The sequence below is a fragment of the Octodon degus genome, unplaced genomic scaffold, assembly GCF_000260255.1.
Source record: "Octodon degus isolate 3935 unplaced genomic scaffold, OctDeg1.0 scaffold00019, whole genome shotgun sequence".
Lineage (NCBI taxonomy): Eukaryota > Metazoa > Chordata > Mammalia > Rodentia > Octodontidae > Octodon > Octodon degus.
Genome location: NW_004524595.1, coordinates 18,824,395 through 18,845,669, shown reverse-complemented (window position 1 = coordinate 18,845,669; position 21,275 = coordinate 18,824,395). Strand labels below are relative to the sequence as shown.

At 36.0% G+C, this 21,275-nt stretch overlaps 1 protein-coding gene across 7 annotated transcripts in view; it reads right to left on the bottom strand.

Moving 5' to 3' along the window:
- Fip1l1 (factor interacting with PAPOLA and CPSF1) overlaps positions 1-21,275 on the bottom strand; it is a 93,087-nt gene that overhangs the window by 55,787 nt on the left and 16,025 nt on the right. For 4 of the 7 annotated variants that reach the window (XM_023711084.1, XM_023711081.1, XM_023711082.1 and 1 more), the window contains exons 5-8: positions 15,097-15,161; positions 14,188-14,295; positions 13,261-13,391; positions 5,080-5,189 (exon numbers count right to left, since the gene is read on the bottom strand). In XM_023711084.1, coding sequence (XP_023566852.1) covers positions 5,080-5,189; positions 13,261-13,391; positions 14,188-14,295; positions 15,097-15,161 — 414 coding nt within the window. Of the gene's footprint in view, positions 1-5,079; positions 5,190-12,898; positions 12,968-13,260; positions 13,392-14,187; positions 14,296-15,096; positions 15,162-21,275 lie in introns of all 7 variants that reach the window. The other 3 variants (XM_004627504.2, XM_023711083.1, XM_023711080.1) reach the window with 1 other exon arrangement.

Sequence of the window (21,275 nt, the reverse complement as noted above, 5' to 3'; positions counted from 1 at the left end):
TGGTATCCCAAAAAGCAAAATTTAAATCTTATAGTGAGGAGATAACAGACAAATCCAGAGTTTAGTGACCATTTACAAAAACTGAACTATACTCTTAGAATTCACTGTCACAAAATACAACAAAAGGTTGAGAAGCTATGCCATATTTTAAAAGATGAGTGAGTCAAATGTGATAAGTGATGTGGATTACACACTAAATCAAAGTGAAAAGAAAGTGCAACAAAGGGTAACTGGCAAAAGGTCTGGCTTCAATACTGTCAGGAAGAAGTACTAATTCATTATTAGATTTTTCTGACTGGTAAACATGTCATGTGCCCATACTAAGATTATGCAGCTGAATTTACTTGATCTTAAGATATACATATGTAAGATTCATGGGGAATAATGGCTAGAATTAACATTCAAATGACTCAGGAAAAAAATGTTCTCAGAAATTATAAAGCAAACACGACAAGTTTCACCACAAAATTACTTATTAAATACAAAGGGAATAATATTGACTCTTAATATGCATTAGAGGTCATAGGACTAGTTTGCTTTAATACAGGACTAGTCACCATTAACATGGTAACTCTGTACGTATGACAGTTCCTTGTTCTTTTTTTTTTTTTTGGACACAGACTCTCACTATGCAATGCAGGCTGTCCTTGAACTTGCTTATGTAATCCAGAGTGGCCTCAAATTCATGGCAATCCTCCTGTCTCAGTCCTCCAAGTGCTAGGATTACAGGCATGCACCATCACATTTGACCTTTGTACTTTTCTTTCAACTCTTTGTAAGTTTGAATTTTAATCAAAATAATACAAAAACAGAAAAATAAAAGTGAATGGGGTGTAACAGAAACTTTTAGAGAATATAACAATTATATGTTTAATGATCTATGCACTAATTTACATGGGGATGTCCAGTTTTTGAAAACTTATCAAGCTGTCAATTCATAACATGTTGGTTTTTCGAAGTATATACGTACTTCCAGAATATTAAGTATTATGAAATCTTTTAAAGTTTAAACAAACATTATGACATGTTAATTACTAAACATAACATTTTACTTAAATATGCCAAATTTGCTGGGTAGGTCAAAAAGTCAGAAACTAGTACTTCTACACACACTAATATTTTCAGCAATGGAAATACAGTACTTGGGTCAATAGGTCATTGCTCTTAAATATCTGCTCTACCCTATTACATTTTATTAATAACATTACTGTCCTTTCTTTAAAGTCAATAAAATTTTACTTCCAAAGGTTCTTTCTATGCAGATTTTATCAAAATAAAAATAGGAAAAATGTTTTAAGGGAAACAGCTCACGATGAATGAAAAGTACTAAGCAACCGAAGATGAATAAAAAAACCAAACTTTCCTAATGAATAATCAGCAATGTCCTTAGTATGTAGATGTACTGACAGAGCTATGTATGTTTCTAGTTTGCAGAGGTAACTATGCATTCTTTAGTAGTGATGAGCCTAATTTTGCCATCACTCCTTTACCTATGTTTTATAGTACCTTACGCATCTCTACCTTTTTACCTCTTACCCATCTCTTCTAGTTCCATGATACAACATTATAATCACCCTCACAATACATGCTGCTTTCTTGGCCTCTCTTTCCTTTGTCATATTTATCTAGTGTAACCTCAACTCCTATTAAATACTTCATGAATACACAAATACCTGACCAAAGTGAGAAAAATATACCATTAACAAGTGATGTTTTGCTTTATACCATGGCATTAACTTCAAGAAAAAACAGAAAGATTCAGTTTCTCCCCCTGCACCATCAACTTTTCAGTTTACTAACCCACTGGTTAGCAAACAAAAATGACATTTCTCACATCTTGGGGAAAAAGCTCTGTTGACTCTCTATTTACCTCCAGGTACTGCCAACCAACTTGTTTCCCTTGTTGTGAGTAAAAAAAAAAAAGACTAATTCATGGCTTCTCTCTTCTTGAATCTTTACCCCACCATTTCAACTATCTTTACTCTCTCCAGCTTAAGTATGCATCTTCTTTTTCTGGGAAGCAGCAATCTAAAGAGAACTAACCATTTCCATAACCATGCTGCTCTTCCCATCTCCCTGCATTTGGCCCCTTATCTATCCTGCATTCTCTGTTGCTATGAATGAATTGTTAGTTGTTCATGTTCTTATTTAAGCTTAACCTTTCTACTTATATATCACATCTTCTGGTCTTATTAAGGACACTGATCTATAACTATAACTGTCCCTTTCCCTATTGGTCCATTAGTAATTTTTGCTGAGTAAATAACCCATGATGTATACAAAGTAATGCAACATCTTTTATTTTAAATAATCTCCTAAGCCCATACTTCTCTCTAGATACCAGTTCCAAAAAGACTATCATTTTTTAGGATTTTTTTTTTTTTTTTTCAGAACCGAGATTCAACTCAGGCTGTTGAGCTTGCCAGTGAAGTGCTTATTCCACTGAGCCATCTCCCCAGCCCAAGACTATTGTTTTTTTAAAAAAATGTTTCCTAGGTTTTTCTCTCTCTTTCTCTTTTTATGTATTTGGTACAGGGTCTCACTACACAGCTCAGACTCGCAGATCCTCCTGTTTTCAGCCTTCTCAACACTGGGATTACAGGCATGCACCATCACACCCAGCCTCAGTGGCCGGTTCAGTGGGCCTGGGGGCAGGGCCAAGGCAGGGCGCTATGTGGTGCCAGGGATTGAGTGGTGCCAGGGATTGATCCCCAGTTTTTACACTTGTCTAAGTAAGTGCTCAGGCCACTGAACTACCTTACCAGCCCAATTCTTTTCTTCTATGTCCCTTGAGCCCAATCCAAAGTCTTTATACTTTGTACACTGAAAATCATTCTACCCAGGGTCACCAATGACTATAACATTCGAAAATTCAATAGTTATTCTCAGTCTTCATCTTCTTAACCAATCATTAATGTTTAATATTAATAATGATCATTCCCTCTTAAAACACATTAAATACATACACTTGGAGTTTCTTCCTACTTACCTACAGTCTTTATTCCTTATTGGTCTCTTATGGATCAACTTTTCTTGTGTACAAAGGAGTACCCTATCACTTCTCCATCAATGTTTATCTTTCATACTCTAATAATTCCATTCCACAGCTTCATTTCAATACTATTTATACAGTGATCACCCCAAATTTGTATTGTAGCTGATTCTCTTCCCCTCTATTCAAGATCCACATACCCAACTTCCGAGTCAGATTTTCCATTTGCATATTAATTACCCATTTCAACTGTCCTAAACTAAGTTCTGGGTCTTCCTTCAAAAGCCACTTCTCATCTTATCTTTTCCTTCTCAGTAATGACAACTCCTTCATTCAAACTAAGTTAAGGGGGGGGAACTAAGTTGAGGACAAAATCTTTGGATTCACTCTTGACATCTTTCTCCTTAAAATCTGGACCTGACCCATCAAAACAGGCTTTTTTTTTTTTTTTTTTTCCTGTTTGTTTATTGAGACAGAGTCTCACTATGTAGTTCAGGCTGGCCTGGACTCACTAGGTAGCCTGGGCTGACTTAACTCACAGCAATCCTCAGGTGTACTCCACCACACCGAGCTCAAAATAGGTTATTGTCTATAATGTGAAATACATCAGTAATATATGACAATTATTTAAACCATCTTCACCACTACCACCTTGATCCAGGTCACCATTATTTCTTGTCTACGTAACTGGTACAAGTTTCCAACTGGTCCTGGTTTCCACCCTTAGGCTATTCTTAGAAAAGCTCCTAAATTGAGATTTTAAAACCAAACCCAAATAACAATAACAAAATAAAAAAAGCAAAGCACAAAAAACTGATGCTGCTTTTTAAATAGCTTAATTATAACAGCAAACATTTAACATATTTTCAATCACCAAATTCTTATAAAATGCTTTATGTAAATCATCATTTAAAATATAACTACAGAGGGAAAGAAGTGCTACTGCTACATTTTATAGATTAGAAAATTGTTACTTAAACAAGATTAAGAAATTTTCCCAAGGAAACACAACTAGTAAACTGCAAAGCCAGATTTTGAATCTCGAAAGTCTAAGTCCAGTTCCACACTCTTAATACTATACTATAATGCAGAATGTTATTAACTCAATGAATCAAACTTGACCTTTAAAAAAAGCAAAAGCCACAATACTACCTAAAGGTATCAATACCCTTAGCTATCATAATTCATTTTATGAGATTGCATTTAGTTTAAATAATTAGTATGACAATCCACAAAAATCTTGAATTGCTTTCTGATATTTAATTTTAGCTGAAAGCTCCATAAATCTCCTTATTGGAGCTAAACATCATACTCCCATAACGTCTTTTCCTGCATTAGTATATTATGAAGTATAACCTCTTATAGAAATAAAAAGTTGTAGAAAAATGAAAACAGAAACTTGTATAAATAAAGAAGCAACCTGAGAGGTAAGTGATATGGCTGAGAAATAATAACAGGGTTGATTTGTTTGAGGCTCAGATTTAAATCACCTTTATCCAACCCAAGAGTAAGCTGCTACACATTCTCAAACTTCTCTCATCTTAGCTTATCATGTGCCATTTTCCTTTAAATGGGGCAGAAAGGTAACTGTCATGTTTGAGAAAAACGATGTTTTGTAGCATATATATTCCTCTTAAATCTAGTCTTTCTTTGTGGACACAAAGTGTACCATTTAAAACCCAATAGAGAAAATAAAGTAGCTTTAATGTAAAAGATTTTCCAGACTGAAATTTCCACTATCTTTCACTAAAATCAGCAAAACACCTTTAAACCCAGTAGCTCTAGACTTACAAAGTTTAGTAACTCTCTGTAAAAATAGGCACAGGAAACAGATCACTGCTAGCACCTCTCTCGAAAACAAGGTATCTACCTCTTGATACATACACATAACTACATATGACACTTTATTTCTTACTTACCCAGACTTCTCTTTAAGATGGAATACCACCCTAAAAAGTTTTTCACAAAGAATTCATTTTACATAAAAGTGGAATATTTCAGTTTTTGTTGGTAAAGGCTGAGAGATTTTATAAAAACATGAAGGTAACAATCTCTTAGAATAACTGAGTCACAGCCATCTAACTAACCTGCTTGGTGGAAGTCCAGTCTTGAACAAAGAAGGCGGAGAAGTAAACTCAGCTTTGGTGGAAGGAAGTGCTGCTTCTTTCTCGGAATTTCCAGTTCTCCCCTGTTGTACCTAAAAAAATAAAAACAAAACAAACAAAACAACACACACACAAAAAAACTGTTTTATTAGCTTTTTACATTTAATAGTACACTCAAAGTGTACTTTAGATATTAGATTTATAGCATTTGATTTAAAGTTAAACACAAAGAATGTTTCACAGCTGAATAATTATTAAGTCACCTATGTTAGACTAGCATTAGGTAAAAGGTACCAAAGATGGATTATGGGATCAAAATGTTTCAAGTATTAAAACGGATACATTTCTGCAGCCAGGCATAGTGGCACAAGCATGTAGTCCCAACACTTGGGAGGCTAAGAAAGAATTGTGAGTTCAAGATCAGCCGGGACTACACAGCAACATCATGTCTTGAAAACTCAAAATAATAATTTTTAAAAAGTAGTATACTTTGTCACTTAGAAGCCCAAAGTCCTTGGCACTTGAATAAATTCCTCCAGATGACCAGAAGTCTAAGACACTTGGTTATAACTCCATGATTCAGAGTTCAAGAAAGGCCACAAAGAATCTTCCCTTTCATATTCACTACCTTTACCTAAACAATCAATCAATAACCATTTTTATCCATTCTATTTTTTAGACAATGACTTGGTACAACATTAATGTGAATAATTTGCTCCTATATATTCGTATCACTTCTCCCATATTCTCACTCTATTAATACTACATGCTGCCAGTTTACCTAGAAGCATAAAGACTATCATCTGTCTTTTCCCTTGTCCTTTATATTAACTTATGAACTAGGCTATCCAATGCCTCTGCTTCTATCACATTCTCTCAGTGTAGTATACTCTACTCATACTTTTCTAGACTGGCTGCTATGGTTTGTGTCTAGTTGTCTCCTCAAAGCCCTATGCAGTCATGGGATGGACTTCAAGAGTTTGGGATTAACTCATGATCCACTGGGATTATGGGTGTTGAGTGCTGCTGGGATTATAGGTGTATTACACCCAGCCTGGGGCAGATAGCCTGACTGTAACTTAAGCGACAGACTTGCTCTCTGTGGCCATTTTTCTGCTATTCATCCCTTTTGCTCTTGCTATTTTCTGCCCTCCGCTGCCATGAACTGCTGCCCTCTGTCATGTGCCAGTCTGCTTTGGAGCCAACTGAGTATGGACTAAAACCTCCATTAACTGTGAGCTAAGTAAAGCTTTCCTTTCTTCATTTTGGGTGGCAGGTATTTTACCCAGCAACGAGAGAAGAGTAAATATGACACTGGTGTTTATGATTTTTTTTTTTTTATGTATTCGGTACAGGGTCTCACTACACAGCTTGGACCTGCAATCACCCTGTTTTCAGCCTCCCCAGTGCTGGGATTACAGGCCTGGGCCACCACGCCTGGTCTCTGTGGCAGGCTTGACACACCAAAGCTGTTGTAGAATGTGGTGCCAGGGATCGAATGTGGATCCCTGCACTTGGACTGCTGAGCTATCTTGCTGGCCCATTTACCTATCTTTAAGATCATCAAATTATTAAATTTAAACAAAGATACCCTATACTTAAATAACATCATACTTTATTTTAGGCCCCATTTAAATTTTATTGTCTGTTTTATTTAAATTCAACATCACCCTCCTTCCCCATGAGATAAAGGTCAAGAGAATCTCAGATACCTTAAAGAATCACTTGAGTTGATTCCAGGAATCATCTCCCTCCCAATTAATCATTACATGAGGGGAAATTAAAATTCTGTTCATTTAAGCAACTATAGTCTTAACACTTATTAACTGGAGTCCAATCCAATCCCTGACAGTTTAACATAATTAGGGTTTAGCATTGAATTTATTTGAAAATGACTTTCACTGCTTTTTAGAAATCATTTAAAATGTACTGATGCTAACAAGAGGGTTAGCACTAAGGTAACAGAGATAGACTGAAATGATTGAAAACAATCCACAAGTAATACTACAAAAGTTATCTGGTGACAGGAAAGTAAACATAATTCAGTTCCCAAACATTTATTAACTATCTCCGACCTACTACATTCTGGGGCTATGGTCAGAAATACACAAATCTCAGGGAAAACCAGAAATATGAGACCAACAGCTGATTGTGGTGGCATACGCCTGTATTTCCAGCACAGCACTCTGAAGATTGAGGCAGAAGGATCACTACAAGTTTAAAGCCACCTGGGCAACACAGTATAATAGTAAGTTCAACACTAGCCTAAACTATACAGGGAAACCTTGCCTCAAGCAAAAAAGTACTGTATAAGAAAAAAACATACAAAATATAAGGTGTGTTACTCTCACAGCTGTAGATATTGACTAAGGATACTAGAATGTATTCCCTGCAAGTATGTGAAGACTACTGTGTCATTTAACCTACTGGCTTTGGAGGGGCTTTCCCTCACTATTCTCGATCTTTACACATGATCACTTTTTAAATTTTCTTCATAGGCTTTATCACTAAGATTATTATCTGAAATTACCTCATTTGGTATGACTACTGTCTGGTGCCACTATAATGGAGGATCATGGAAGACATGAAACATGTATAATAAAAATCTATATCTCAAGTGCCTAGAAAAACTATCTGGCATCCAATAAATAATTAATATTTGTTATTTGATTAACTGAGACTCACCTTACATGTCACTTCTTAAAAGTCCTTCAAGGGACATGTTTATATAATTTTGTATGATGACTTAAAACCTGTCTTTCTCATTAAGATAAATTGTAAAACTATGTGGCTGATGTCTAGTATGTACATCTTACCTCCCCACCCAAGCATAATGCACTTTCATGCATAGTCAATGCTGAATTAAACACTGGGGAGGAAAAAAGGTAAGTCTGAAAAATGAAGTAGGAGAGAGCTTGTAAGAGAAAGATGGAAGAACAGATACCAAAAATGTACAGTAGCAGGAGCCAGGAAGATGGCTCAGTGGAATAAGGGCTTCCCCAACCTCAAGGGCCTGAGTTCAATCCCTGGTTCCGCAAAAAAAAATAAAAAAAAGTACAGTGGGAGGAAAGGAGAAGATAGGAAGATGGCAGATTCTTAAACACATAAACTTGCTTGTACTTCCTAATTAATTTTCTGTTCTTAGTTTGTTCATAATATACTCATTGAATTCTGAAAATTCTTACCATTTTAGCAACCTTACCAGTCAACTTGAACTATCATTAACTATTTGTTTTTCTTAAGACTTTGCACTCAGGATTACAAGTCTCAAAACTTGTAATAATGAGACTTAGTATTTATGACCTAACATTAAAAAAAAAAACTCAAAAAACTGTAGGGCCAGTCAAATAGAGCTCAGCAGATTAAGTGCCTGCAAGCAGGCACAGGGGCCAGCGGTTTGATCCCTGGGCCTGCTGTGGTGGACCCGCCTCCAGGGCAAGCTGAGATAGCAATTGAGACTGAGGGTGGTAGCATACCCCTGTAATCCCAACTCTTGGGAGGCTGTAATCAGGTGGATCACTGAGTCTGATCTAGTAGTGAAACCCTGAACACCCTGTAGATCCTTCCCTAAAATACAAAAAAACTGCAAGACACTGTAACTAATTTCCTAAAAAAAAACCAAAAAACATAAAATCCAAACAAAATTTAACTAAAATCTGTAATTTCAAGAAATTAAATATTCAACTAAATTATACTACCACTGTATCAAAAGTTTTAGAATTTTATTTTTGAAACTTCTTCAGCTGTCTATCATAGTATCACTTGTAATAGTGTACACTGCCAGGCATGATGGTGCATGCCTGAAACCACAGTACTTGGAAGGCTGAGGTAGGAAGATTGTTGAGAATTCAAAACCAGCATGGGCTATGAAGTGAGCTCAAAGCCAGTCTGAACTGCATAGTGAGACCCTGTCTCCAAAAAGAAAAAAAAAACAGTGTAAGCATTATGAGCAACACATGAAAAAGAAGAAACTCAATAACTTGTCACATACTCAAATAAAAGATTATGCCACTTTAAAATTACATTTATCAAAAAGTTTAACAATCTAAGAAAACATTTAGCAAAAAATGCTAGGATTAAAAAAAAAAGGAAAAGCAGGGCCAGCCAAATACCTTAGCAGATTAAAGTGCCTTCAAGTAGGCATAGGGGCCAGGGGTTCAATCCCCTGGCCTGCGGTGCCAGCCCCGCCCCCGGGGCCCACTGAGATGGCAATTGAGACTGAGTATGGTAGCACCCGCCTGTAATCCCAGCTCTTGGGAGGCTGCAATCAGACAGATCATTACATGTTTGATCTAGTAGTGAGACACTGTAGACCCTTCCCTAACAAAAAAAAAAAAAGAAAGAAAAACAGAAAGACATAACTCAATTACCAGAATTGTGTTTCAATCAGTAATTAAAAAGAAAAAAAGGCCAACAAAATTTAAAACTTTCAAAACAGATGAGAAAAACAGCATGTGAATGAGCAAATTAAACAAAGCTGAATCTTAAATCAGCAATGAAAAAGCAAAGGCAAATTCATTATCATGATGGGAACCAGAAAGTTTCAGAAACTGATAACTTTAGCTCCTCAAACACTGGAATCATCTAGCCATATACTTTCTGGGCAGGTTACTGGAATATAGAATGTCTTCACTGAACAAAACCAAATCATTATTGTCACAAAAATGAAAAAAATAAAAGCAAAACAACTTAAGGATATTAACGTGCAAAAAGTTCAGTCCTACTGCAAAGCTTACAATTAAAAGTTGGATTCATTTACACAGATCTTCCATTCAACTTTTTGGTAGTCCATTCTAACATGAAGTGAAAGGCCAACAATCAACAAATATTTGAAAGAAAGTCCAAGTCAAAAGCCAAAAATAAAACACAAAAATTCAGCTTGAAAAAAATGGGGCTGGGGAAGATAGCTCAATAGAATAAAGCACTTCCCTGGCAAGGGCCTGAGTTCAACCCCCGGTTCTGAAAAAAAAAAAAAAAAAAAAAAAAAAAAAGATTATACAGGAAAGAAAAACCTAAAAAACACAATCCATAATTAACATCCTTTGAGAGGTAGGGAGGAATAAAAAATGCTGATCACTGTGTAAAGACAGGGTATTACAATGAAATAATAACATTTTCTTGAGTATTAAGACCATAATAGCAAAACTGGAAACCGAGTACAAAGGTTAAAAGGCTGAACAAGTCCCTCAAGAGATAAGTAACATTTCCAAAAGGAATCAGAACAGAAAAAGTAAAGCAAGAAAAAAGCATCCGTGAGCCTAGCTCTGTGGTCTAAGTGGCTGCCTGGCAAGCACAAGGACCTGGATTCGATCCCTGGTACTGTATGGTATGCTGGCCCGGTGCTGAGCAGTGCTGAGTAGGCGGCCAAGACTGGGTGTGGTGGTGCATGCTTGTAATGCCAACAGTTGGAGACTGAGATAGGAGGATAGCTAGAAGTTCCAGCTGCAAAGCAAGACCCTGTACCAAATATATAACCTTAAAAAAAAGAGACAAAAGCATCCCTAATGTCAAGGATATGTACTTTCAAATTAAAGAGACCAAGTGCTTAATTCTATAGTAGAAAACAGCTCAAGAAACATAATTGCTAAATTTCAGACACAGGTAATAAAACATAACTATATTCTGCTAGAGAAAAAAATCTGTATGTACATACATGTGTGCACAAATGACTAAAGAGTTTTCTTTAAAAAAATGGTTGTGCCCTGCCGGTCCAGCCCCCTGGGTGTGCTGAGACACTAATTGAGACTAGGTGTGGAGGTACCTGGTAATCCCATCACTTGGGAGGCTGAAAACAGGAGGACCACTACAAATCTAATCTGTGTAGTGAGACCCTGTAGACCCTGTACTAAATACATAAAAAAGAAAAGAAAATGCTATACTCAAAAAAGGAAAAAAAATATGTTGGGGTCTATTTTTCTTCTACATGGTACTATTCTCACTACTTATTACCATGTTTGAGTATTACATAAAAATAAGTTAACAGGTTGTCTCTCACTTCACTGAGGATGAAACTACCTTTGCAGGGGACATGAACAGAAACTGCAACTCACCACTGAGCTCAGGCCCTAGTTCATCCCATTCCTTGTAGTATCACAAAAACTCCCTATCTAGCCTCTTTTTTATTCTATAATGCATCTTGCAGCTACTTCATTTTCCAAAACAAACAAATAAACAGATTATGCTTACTGCTGCCTACATGTTTCCTGGCTAGTGCTTCTCATCATGGCTCTCTTACAAACCATGACAGACATAATAACAAAATAAAAAATTTACCACATACATTATTAAATATGTGCCCTATTCCCAATTAATATTTCTGACATTATTATTTAAGCATATTAAAAAGGAAATCAAGTCCTTATTCAGTATCAAGTTAATGAGAATGGGACAGTCAATAACTTCTCAATCAAAAGACATTTCAAATAAACATATATATATATATATAATGTTCATGATGTCTACCTTGAGTGAGAGACCAGCCCAAAGGAATCATTTTTTACTGTTTTTAGTATCCTCTAAAACGAACAGTATAGGTGGCCGGGGAGATGACTCAGTGGAGTAAGTGCAGGGTCCTGAGTTCAATCCCCAGTTCCGCCAAAAATAAAATTAAAAAAATAAATAAAACAAACAGTGTAGTATGTACAAAGGAGCTGACAGTTTATAATGGCAGTTCTAATTTCTATATTACAAAAGTCAGGGCCACTACAAACTAGTTCACTTAAGACAATTTGTCTACTCATTATAATCAAGAAAAATTAAAAAAATTCAATGTCTAAGTAGATTAACATAACCTAAAGATCCCAATAACCATTTATAATACAGCAGACAGCATCAAAATATTTACAACAGGACAAAAACAAATGCTCATACACAGTAGAAATGTACATTAAAATTAAATTCTTCATATAGAACTCTGTCCAATATCTGCAGATACAACACACGCACTGCATAACGCATTATTTTGGTAGACAGAGCTTATGTTCCCTAATGGGCAGAGTTCTATATCCAGGTCAAAAGAGTTCCTCCAGTAAATACCACAAAGAAAAGGGTCCTTCCAGTGTCCATCCAGTGTTATTCAATGTAAGAATCAAATATTAAGAGAAAGAAAGTAGAACACCCAACTACGTTTCAAGAAAGCAAGTATGAAAATACTGTTTCGACTGGCTCTGTGATCGTACCATGGCAGGGAGAAGCCAGAAGTCTGATTTGACACCCAGGTGGTAGTATCTGCCTTCACTACCCTCACATAAACCTGCTCTTTCTAACTATTAATCTTAAAAATCAAAGACATTATCTCATTTCTTGAATTCCCAGGGACTCTCTGAGAAATGTGTAAAATTCTAGAAAATATCTTGAATTACAAAAGGAAATCACACCAATAATTTTAGTGTCACATAGATAACAAACATATCATAACCCTTTTTTTTTTTTTAAGAAAATGAGGAAAAATAAACTTTTAATTGTGCTGATAAAGGTTAGAATATGATCCACAATGAGGACTTAATCTGTTGCCAGGGACTCTTATATTCTATAAGCAAACATGTACTAGACACAAAATATAATCTCAACATATAGCAAAGAATAGTTTTACTTGGCAGTTGTTAGTATGATAGGCTATAAATACACATGCTTGCAAAAGTGGAGATAAAAAACAATCAGCAAATTTGTAAGTCACCAGGAAGCTGAAGGGTTGAGAAGAAAGGTAGCTACTTTCATTTTAAATTTGTTCCTTGAATAATGGTATGGGAGCAGACTCAAGAACAAAAATGAGAGCAACCAAGGATAATTTACTAAAATTCACCTTAAAAAGATTGAATCTGCCATCTTGCATCTCTGCACCTGGTGTAACTTCCATAGTACAGTCTTCGGCCTAAGTTAAATAACATATTCCCCATTAAGATACTGCACAATTTTTACTTGACAGGCCATATAAGACAAACTAGCTATGGCTAGTCAGTGATTTGAAACTAAGAAAATAAGATAATCTTTAATAAGAAACTCTAAAAGGAAAGGAAGGGGAAAAAACCAAACACAGTATAGAGAATGAAAGTTTTCAACTATAATATAGCATTTAACCACCTTTTTAGGGAAAAGTGACTTATTTGGGATATACAAATAGGACAGTAGAAAAGGCAAGGGAATTCTGGAATGTTTACTAATTACCGTAATTTTATTTGTAGTAGAAGTAACTGGTATAACTTCAAGTCCCATTCGTATCCTCTTTTGTTTTTCACAGTAAGCTTTCCAGGTATCTTCATTAAACCCATAATTAAAATAATCAGAAAGATCGGCACCTACAGAAAAAACATAGTTTTAATGTGCAAATATTTCAACTCTATACAACATAAAAATATGAACCATAAAATATAATTTTACAATTTTATCAGTCATCATTCTAATTTTCATATCTTTCAGAATTAACCAGCGCGCACACACACACACACAAATTACACAGCATTAAAGACTATAAAACATTTTGATCAAAATATATAGCAAAGAATATCCAAGTCTACATTCAAAGGCATATAAGGCCACTAATAAGATTTAATCAGGGGCTGGTGAGATGGCTCAGTGGTCTAAAGCACCTACTTAGACCAAGCTTAGCAAAGCACAGGGACCACGGTTCAATCCCCCCAGTACCACATGCCAGCCCGCCCCGCCTCCTGGTGGGCTGAGCTGGCCACACACACACACACACACACACACACACACACATAAATTTAAAAAAAAAAAGATTTAATCAGGGGCTGGTGAGATAGCTCAGTGGTCTAAAGTGCCTGCTTAGGCAAGCTTAGGCAAGCATGCAGGGACCTCGGTTCGATCCCCAGCACCACATGCCATGCCAGCTCCGCTCCCAGGGTGGGTTGAGCTGACCATTAAAAAAAAAAAAAGAAAAGAAAAAAGAAATAAATAAATAAAGGAAACACTAAAAAAAAAAAAAAAGATTTAATCATACAAGTTCTTAGCATTCATCAATTGCTTAAGGCAAAACAAAGCAGAAAAAAACAATATTCTAAATTAATGGTCAAAATTACTTTTCTGATGACACAAATACTTCTCTGAAATTAATATAATCCACAACAATCTTACCAGGTTTACGCCATGGCTTATCTTCAAAAGAATCCAAATCTACCTCCAAGAGTGGAACTCCATTAATGCTTCCAGGTGCATCAAGGTCTACACCTTTGACTTTTGTTCCTATTATATAGCAATACAAAATGGTAAAGGGGCTACATAGGCAAAAACTATAACATACAACAGAAAACATTAATACGGTTTTATCATTCTTACCACAATAAATGGCAAGGATTCAATAAAGGGCATATTTACTTTTTACCACAGAGAAAAAAGTAGGCTAAGACAAACTTTATGGTAGAAAATAAAAGGGATAGAAATATTAGAGATTTATTACTTATAAATAAGGGATTACTATCCCAGTAAGAAAATGCTAACTTCTATATTTTAAGTCACTGTTTTGTACAATGAGTGAATAAAGATAAATTTTTTTTAAGAATTATAAAAGAACAGGGGCCGGGGAGATGGCTCAGTGGAATAAGCGCTTCCCTGGCAAGCGCAAGGGCCTGAGTTCAATCCCCGGTTCCACTAAAAAAAAAAAAAAGAATTATAAAAGAACAAAAATAATAGTAATAAAGAACTATGTAGCCATCACAGCTGAAAATACTGATTCTTCGGCCCTTTATATAAAGTTTGTAGATGTCTATAACATACGGTCAAACATCAGTTATTTAAAAAGCTATTATAGAGCCATTGTTGCTGCTACTACTCCATTTTGCTCTCTTCCTCCCTGCCACTGACATGAAAGGTTGTTCTCTGCTATGTGCCACTCTGCCTTGGAACCAGCTGAGTATGGGCTGAAATTTCCAGTAACTGTGAGCTAAATAAACCTTTCCTTCCTTAAAAAAAAAAAGCTATTATAATCTGCTTATCACCTATTCAAGACATGTGCTTTTTTCCTATTGACTTAACTATAAATTTTACCTGTAGTTCCATAAACTCTTCCCCCTGTCTTGATGTTAAGATTTACAGGTGCTGTTCCATAACTCCTAAAACAAATTAATAAAAATAATCTGAGAAACATAAAAGTATACAACACAGTAATATGTGCAATGTGTTACACACCCACACACAGATTCATTTATAGCAATGGAGCTACATAGCTTTAAATGGATAGAAAGACACGCTAACATTGTAGAAAATGTCTTAAGCTCATTTTAAAAGCCAATGTTTTTAAAATTCTGACATGTCTCCATCTCAGAAATCTTGCCACTATTTCAGTATCCCACTGTAGGTGAACTTCACAGGAAATTGGGCTGCAAAAGAATTGTTTACATACTTCAAGTTCTTTACCTCCTAATTCTCCAACATACAGCATTACTGCAAGAGATATTTCCCTATGTTGTTACAAAATTAATTCAGTGGTCTCATTCTAGTCATCACATTTTACAGTTTTGATATACTGTCAAATATTCATGGAGTATTTAGCTCCTAAAAATGAATTTATGAATTTCTTTTAAAAAGCCTGGGATAAAGCAGAACGAGTATGTCACCCATCATTTTATGTAGGTGGTCAATCACTGAGAAAACAAGGGAGAAACTTGTAGGATATTTGCAATGTTTCTTGATTTGAATTTTGGTTACATGAACATATTCATTTGAAAAATTATTGTGTTGTATCTTTTAACATAAGATAGAGAAGAAATTACGAAGTTTGATACATCTGGGTTGAAATACAAGTTTTGTCAACAATGTATAATCTTGTCAAAGCTTTGTGCAAATTTTCTGTAAGATGTTTATAGACAATTTTCTATTTTCTTTTCTTTTTTGTATTTTAGGGAAATGTCTACAGGGGGTTCAGGGTCTCGCTACTAGATGGACTCAGAGTGATCTGCCTCTTTAAAGCTTCCCAAGTGCTGGGATTACACCACGCCCAGTCTCAAGTGCCATCTCAGTGTGCCCTGGGGGTGGGGCTGGAACGCAGGCCTGGGAATGGAACCCCCAGCTCCTGTGCCTGCTTGCAGGCACTTTAATCTGCTGAGCTATTTGGCTGGCCCAATAGTTTTCTATCTTCTTTCAAGAATCTTTCTATGAGTAGAAAAATCAAACATTCTAACTAAAATAAATAAGCTTACATATGAGAACAGGATAGAAGGAAATGGGTGAAGGCATGATTCATATTAAACAAATGTGTTACTAAGACCTGAAGTTAGATAAGCGGTCAGCAGTTCACTGCTCACAATTTATGCATGCAATTTAATTTGGTTCTTTTTCCCTCACAAGTTTATTATTATTTTTTTTATTTTTTTATTTTTGGTTTGTTTTTTATATAGTTGGTATAGGGTCTCACTATGCACCTCAGACTTATAGTGAGACTCCTGTCTCAGCCTCCTCAGCACTGGGATTCCAACTGTGCTCCACCACATCCAGACTCTGTGGTTGGCTCAGTGTGTCCAGGGATGGGGCCAGTGCAGCACATGGTGCCGGGGATTGAAGCCCAGTCCCTGCGCTTGCCTAAGCAGGCATTTAGTCCATTGAGCTATTTTGCTGGCCCTTCCCTCACAAGTTTAGACAACTGGACTTAACAAGGATTCACTGCTTTTGGTTTGTTTAATAATAATTTGTTTTTTCTACCTCCAATTTACTAAATTTATGGGACTAACGCTTAAGTTATAGTATTATTATCATTTTTGTGTTTTACTTTTGTTGTTGGTTTTTTGAGACAGTGTCTTGCTATGCAGTTTAGGCTAGCCTTGAACTCACTTTGTAGCCCAGGCTGGCCTCAGACTCATGCATGCCACCAGGCCCAACTCTTGTTTTACTTTTTTTAAAAAAAGGACAAATACAGTAAGATATACAAATAAGTATAGCTCCACTGCTATAAATGCAAAAGATTATAAAGTAGCCCAAAGTAAACTGTTACTATCATCAAGCAGTACTCTCATTACCAACTTGCAGTGATTCATTTAATAGATGTTTATTCAGCAAGAAAAGTGTAACTAATACTGATCTAAACCAGTGAACCTTTTAAAGAAGTGCCCCAGCTACAACCCATTTACAGTATTTACTACAAAGTGTCAACACCTCAATTAAACCTAATATTCCATTTTAATTTAGAAAAAAAAAAAAAACAAAACACCTAGACATTAGCATCCTTTGCCTAGAAGAAAAACAGTTAACACATGTACAATAGGTCTGCCACTACTAACCTAGATGAAGAACAGAAAATGAGGAGCTAGATAAGTATGGCTGCTGTCTTCATGAACCTTACATTTCTTTTTCTTTTTTCTTTTTCTTTTTTTTTTTTTTTTGCAGAACCGGGAATTGAACTCAGGCCCTTGCGCTTGCCAGGGAAGCACTTATTCTACTGAGCCATCTCCCCAGCCCCAATTCCAACAAATCAAATTCAGCATAACAAATGCAGCTAAGAAATATCAATGTATGACACACATAAATTCTAATTTGAAAGTCTACTGTACAAAAAAATCAAGGACAATCTTGAAACTGTCCTCTTCTAGAACTGCTACAGGAAAAAAAATTCAATAAACTTTGAGTCTGAGCTATAATGCTAAATGAGATTCTTTATTATAACATACATGGCTACATTTCATTGCCTCTTCTGTTGTTTAAAACATCACTTTTTTGGGCTGGGGAGACAGCTCAGTAGAGTAAGTGCTTGCCTGGCAAGTGTAAGGTCCTGAGTTCAATCACTGGTACCACAAAAAAACAAAAACAAAAACAAAAACAAAAACAAAAACAAAAAATCAAATTTTAATGCTACCACATCTTTATACTCATTGTGTGCATTAAGCTTTGCTGTACAGAAAACTGCCCTTAAGAAACTTAATACAATACACTGTCTAAGAGACCACTATCCTCCATAAAGTCTCAGGCTTCACTAAGAGCCAGACATACTTGGATTTTCTAAAAGAACTTTAAAATAAATGTGTCCACTTAAATGTGCTAAATCTATTTTAACTTGTTCCTCTCATAAGTATTCTACTAACTACTCAAGAAACCCTTAAGTTATTGAGTCTTTAAGTTCCTTCTTCATCCACAGCTAAGCAGCTAATTATACTTCTATTTACTACTCAACCAAATACACCTTCTTATCCCATCCATCCCTCTACTACCTCCGCTACATTGTCATGTCACCTGACCAGCTATTATCTTAACATAACTTCTCTCCAGCAAAACCATCCCAGTTATCGCTACTGAATTTATTTTCCCACATAACCTACTCTGCCTAAAAAAATTTTTAAATTCCACAGACATAACAAAAACATGGCAATTTATTCCTTCAGTGACTTCAGCCACCCCTTTTCATCTACCTCATACTCCAGTTAAGTAGCTGCAGCAAATCAAGCTTCCACTATGACTATTTAAACAATGCTCTTTCTCTAAACTCATCAGTTCTGTCTCTCTCAAGACTTATTCAAGCAAGATGGAATGCTACCTCTGGAATCCTTAACACCTGTAAGCTTCTAGCAACTATCAAAAGTTTTTAAGTGGGCTGGTGAGATGGCTCGGTGGTCTAGAACACTTACTTGGAACAAGCTTAGCAAGGCTCATGGACCGCGGTTCGATCCCCCAGCACGGCATGCCAGCCAGCCCCGCCCCCTGGTGGGCTGAGCTGGCCACACACACACACACACACACAAATAAATAAATAAATAAATAAAATAAATTTAAAAAGTTTTTAAGTCAATATGTATATACTTCTATCACTTATGCTGCACTGAAAGAATCTGCCCACTTACCTGCTTTCTGCATTATTTCTGAAAAATAAGGGCTATTTTATCATTTTTTATCCCATCATCAATTTTTTTTTTTTTTGCAGAACAGGGATTTGAACTCAGACCTTTGTGCTTGCCAGGGAGGTGTTTATTCCACTGAGCCATTTCCCCGGCTCCCCTACCATCATCAGTTAATAAACTCCTAAATAAACAACTGGCATTTCCATGCAACTCCTACTTATTAATTTTATCACTAAGAAATGTATTTTCATGGAGAAATTTTAATGAAGTTCTTTTGTATGAATGGTTAATAAGGAACAATATAAAAACAATACAGTCACTTATGGTTTGATATTGGCCAGATAAATTATGTGCTTGAAAATGTTCATTAAAAATTTTAAGTGTATTTATTACAGTACAAATTGGGGGAAAGTGTAAATGGTTTATTATTTTTGTTTGTTGTTGGTGCTGAGGACAAAACCCAGGGCTTCCAGCTTGCTAGGCAAGCATTCTACCGCTGAGCCAAATCCCCAGCCCCAGGACAGTGTAAATGATTACATGAATCTCAGCAATAACAAGCTTCTCTATTCCTACTTTGATTTGCTTTTCTGTGTACCTAACTGCTGTATAAAATGAACTTTAACAAAAGCAGTTTCCTAAAAAATGCTATTTTGAACTTTCTAACAACTTACAATAACTAGCATTCTTTCAACACACTTTGCTCTGTAAATTAATTTCTCATCAGTCATGGTGGCAACATAGCCAAAACCCCAGCAATCAAAGGCTAAGGCACGAAGATCACAAAGCGTTCCAGTCCAGTCTTGTTCACACAATGAGCTCAAGGCCAGCCTGAACTACATAGTGAGACCTTGTTCCAAAAATAAATAAGCCTCTAAAACTACTGTGCACAAAGTACATTTTACCAAATTTTATTTTTTTTCTTGTTTTTCTTTCAGTTTTCAAGGGACATATAAGAAAAATTACACTTTGTTTTAAATAATCCTATTCTTGCAAATGCAAACAACTTGACTTAACAAAATCTGAATGCTATGATTATCATAATGCAGATAATAAAGGCCTACCAGCAGAAAGACCTATGAGTACTATAAATCCCAACATTACTTACTTTCCCAAGTGGGGATGAAAAGTACACTAAAGCCTTTCACCTGTAAGGGGCTGGGAGATAGCTCAGTAGAATAAGCGCTTGCCTGGCAAGCACAGAGTCCTGAGTTCAATCCCCAGCACCGCAAAAAAAAAAAAAAAAAGTTCACCCGTAATGAATAAGGGAATCTTTTTACTCTCTAAAAAGTTGCTTAAAAAAGTATATAGGCCAGCCAGATAGCTCAGCGGACTAACGCGCCTGACTGGGCAGGCACAGGGACCAGAGTTCTATCCTTGCATGCCATGCCGGCTCCACCCCCAGGGCACGCTGAGACAGCAATTGAGACTGAGCATGGTGGCGTGTGCCTGCTGTAATCCCAGCACATGGGAGACTGAAAAGAGGAAGATTACTATGAGTCCAATCTGTGTAGTGAGATCCTGTAGTCCCTGTACTAAAATACATTTAAAACAAAATTATACAGTGGTTGGTTTTTTTGTTTTTTGGGTTTTTTTGTATTTTTAGGGAACGGTCAGGTGCTTTAATCTGCTGAGCTATATGGCCAGCCCTACAGTCATTATTATAACGTAAAGTTAATTACAACAATAACTGAATATCTTTAAGCTTCCTGAAAAAGGACTTCTAAAAAAAAATTTTTCTAAAGAAATCAAATATTCACAAATATTTACAAATACATTATAATGACTGATTCCAGGTAAAACTGCTTAATGAAATTAATGAAGTTATTTTACTATTTTATGTAACCAAGGCACAAATTTTAGTAACCACATCATATAGCCAATTTGATTTTTTTTGTTTTATTTTTTATTAATTAGGCCAGGCCAGCTTTGAATTATGTAGTGAAGGCAGGCATTGAACTTACAGCAATTGTTCTACCTTGGTTGCCTGCTTGCTGGGAATACATGAGTACACCATCACACCTAGCCATAGAGCCGCTTGGAAAACAAAACACTAACTCAATTCTACTACCATCACACAATCACAATGCTTAAATACTTTAACACAGTTCCTTCTATCTATGATTCTTTAGATATACAATGAGATAATGACAATCTGTTTACTTGGTCCAGTTTGTAAGGAAGCTGAGACTAATATATTGGCCTAAAAAGCCTAATGAATAATGAACTTAAAAATAAATTATGAAGTCAAAAGTAATACATTTGGTTGGCCAAGCAATGGCCATGACTCATCCACATGGCTGTACTGACAAAGGTTCTACAGTCTGAGGTACAGGATCTCAGGATAAATCCTGAGGGCATTTCACTGACCTTCTCAAACCAAAAAGCTACAACTCTTGTTGCATAGGT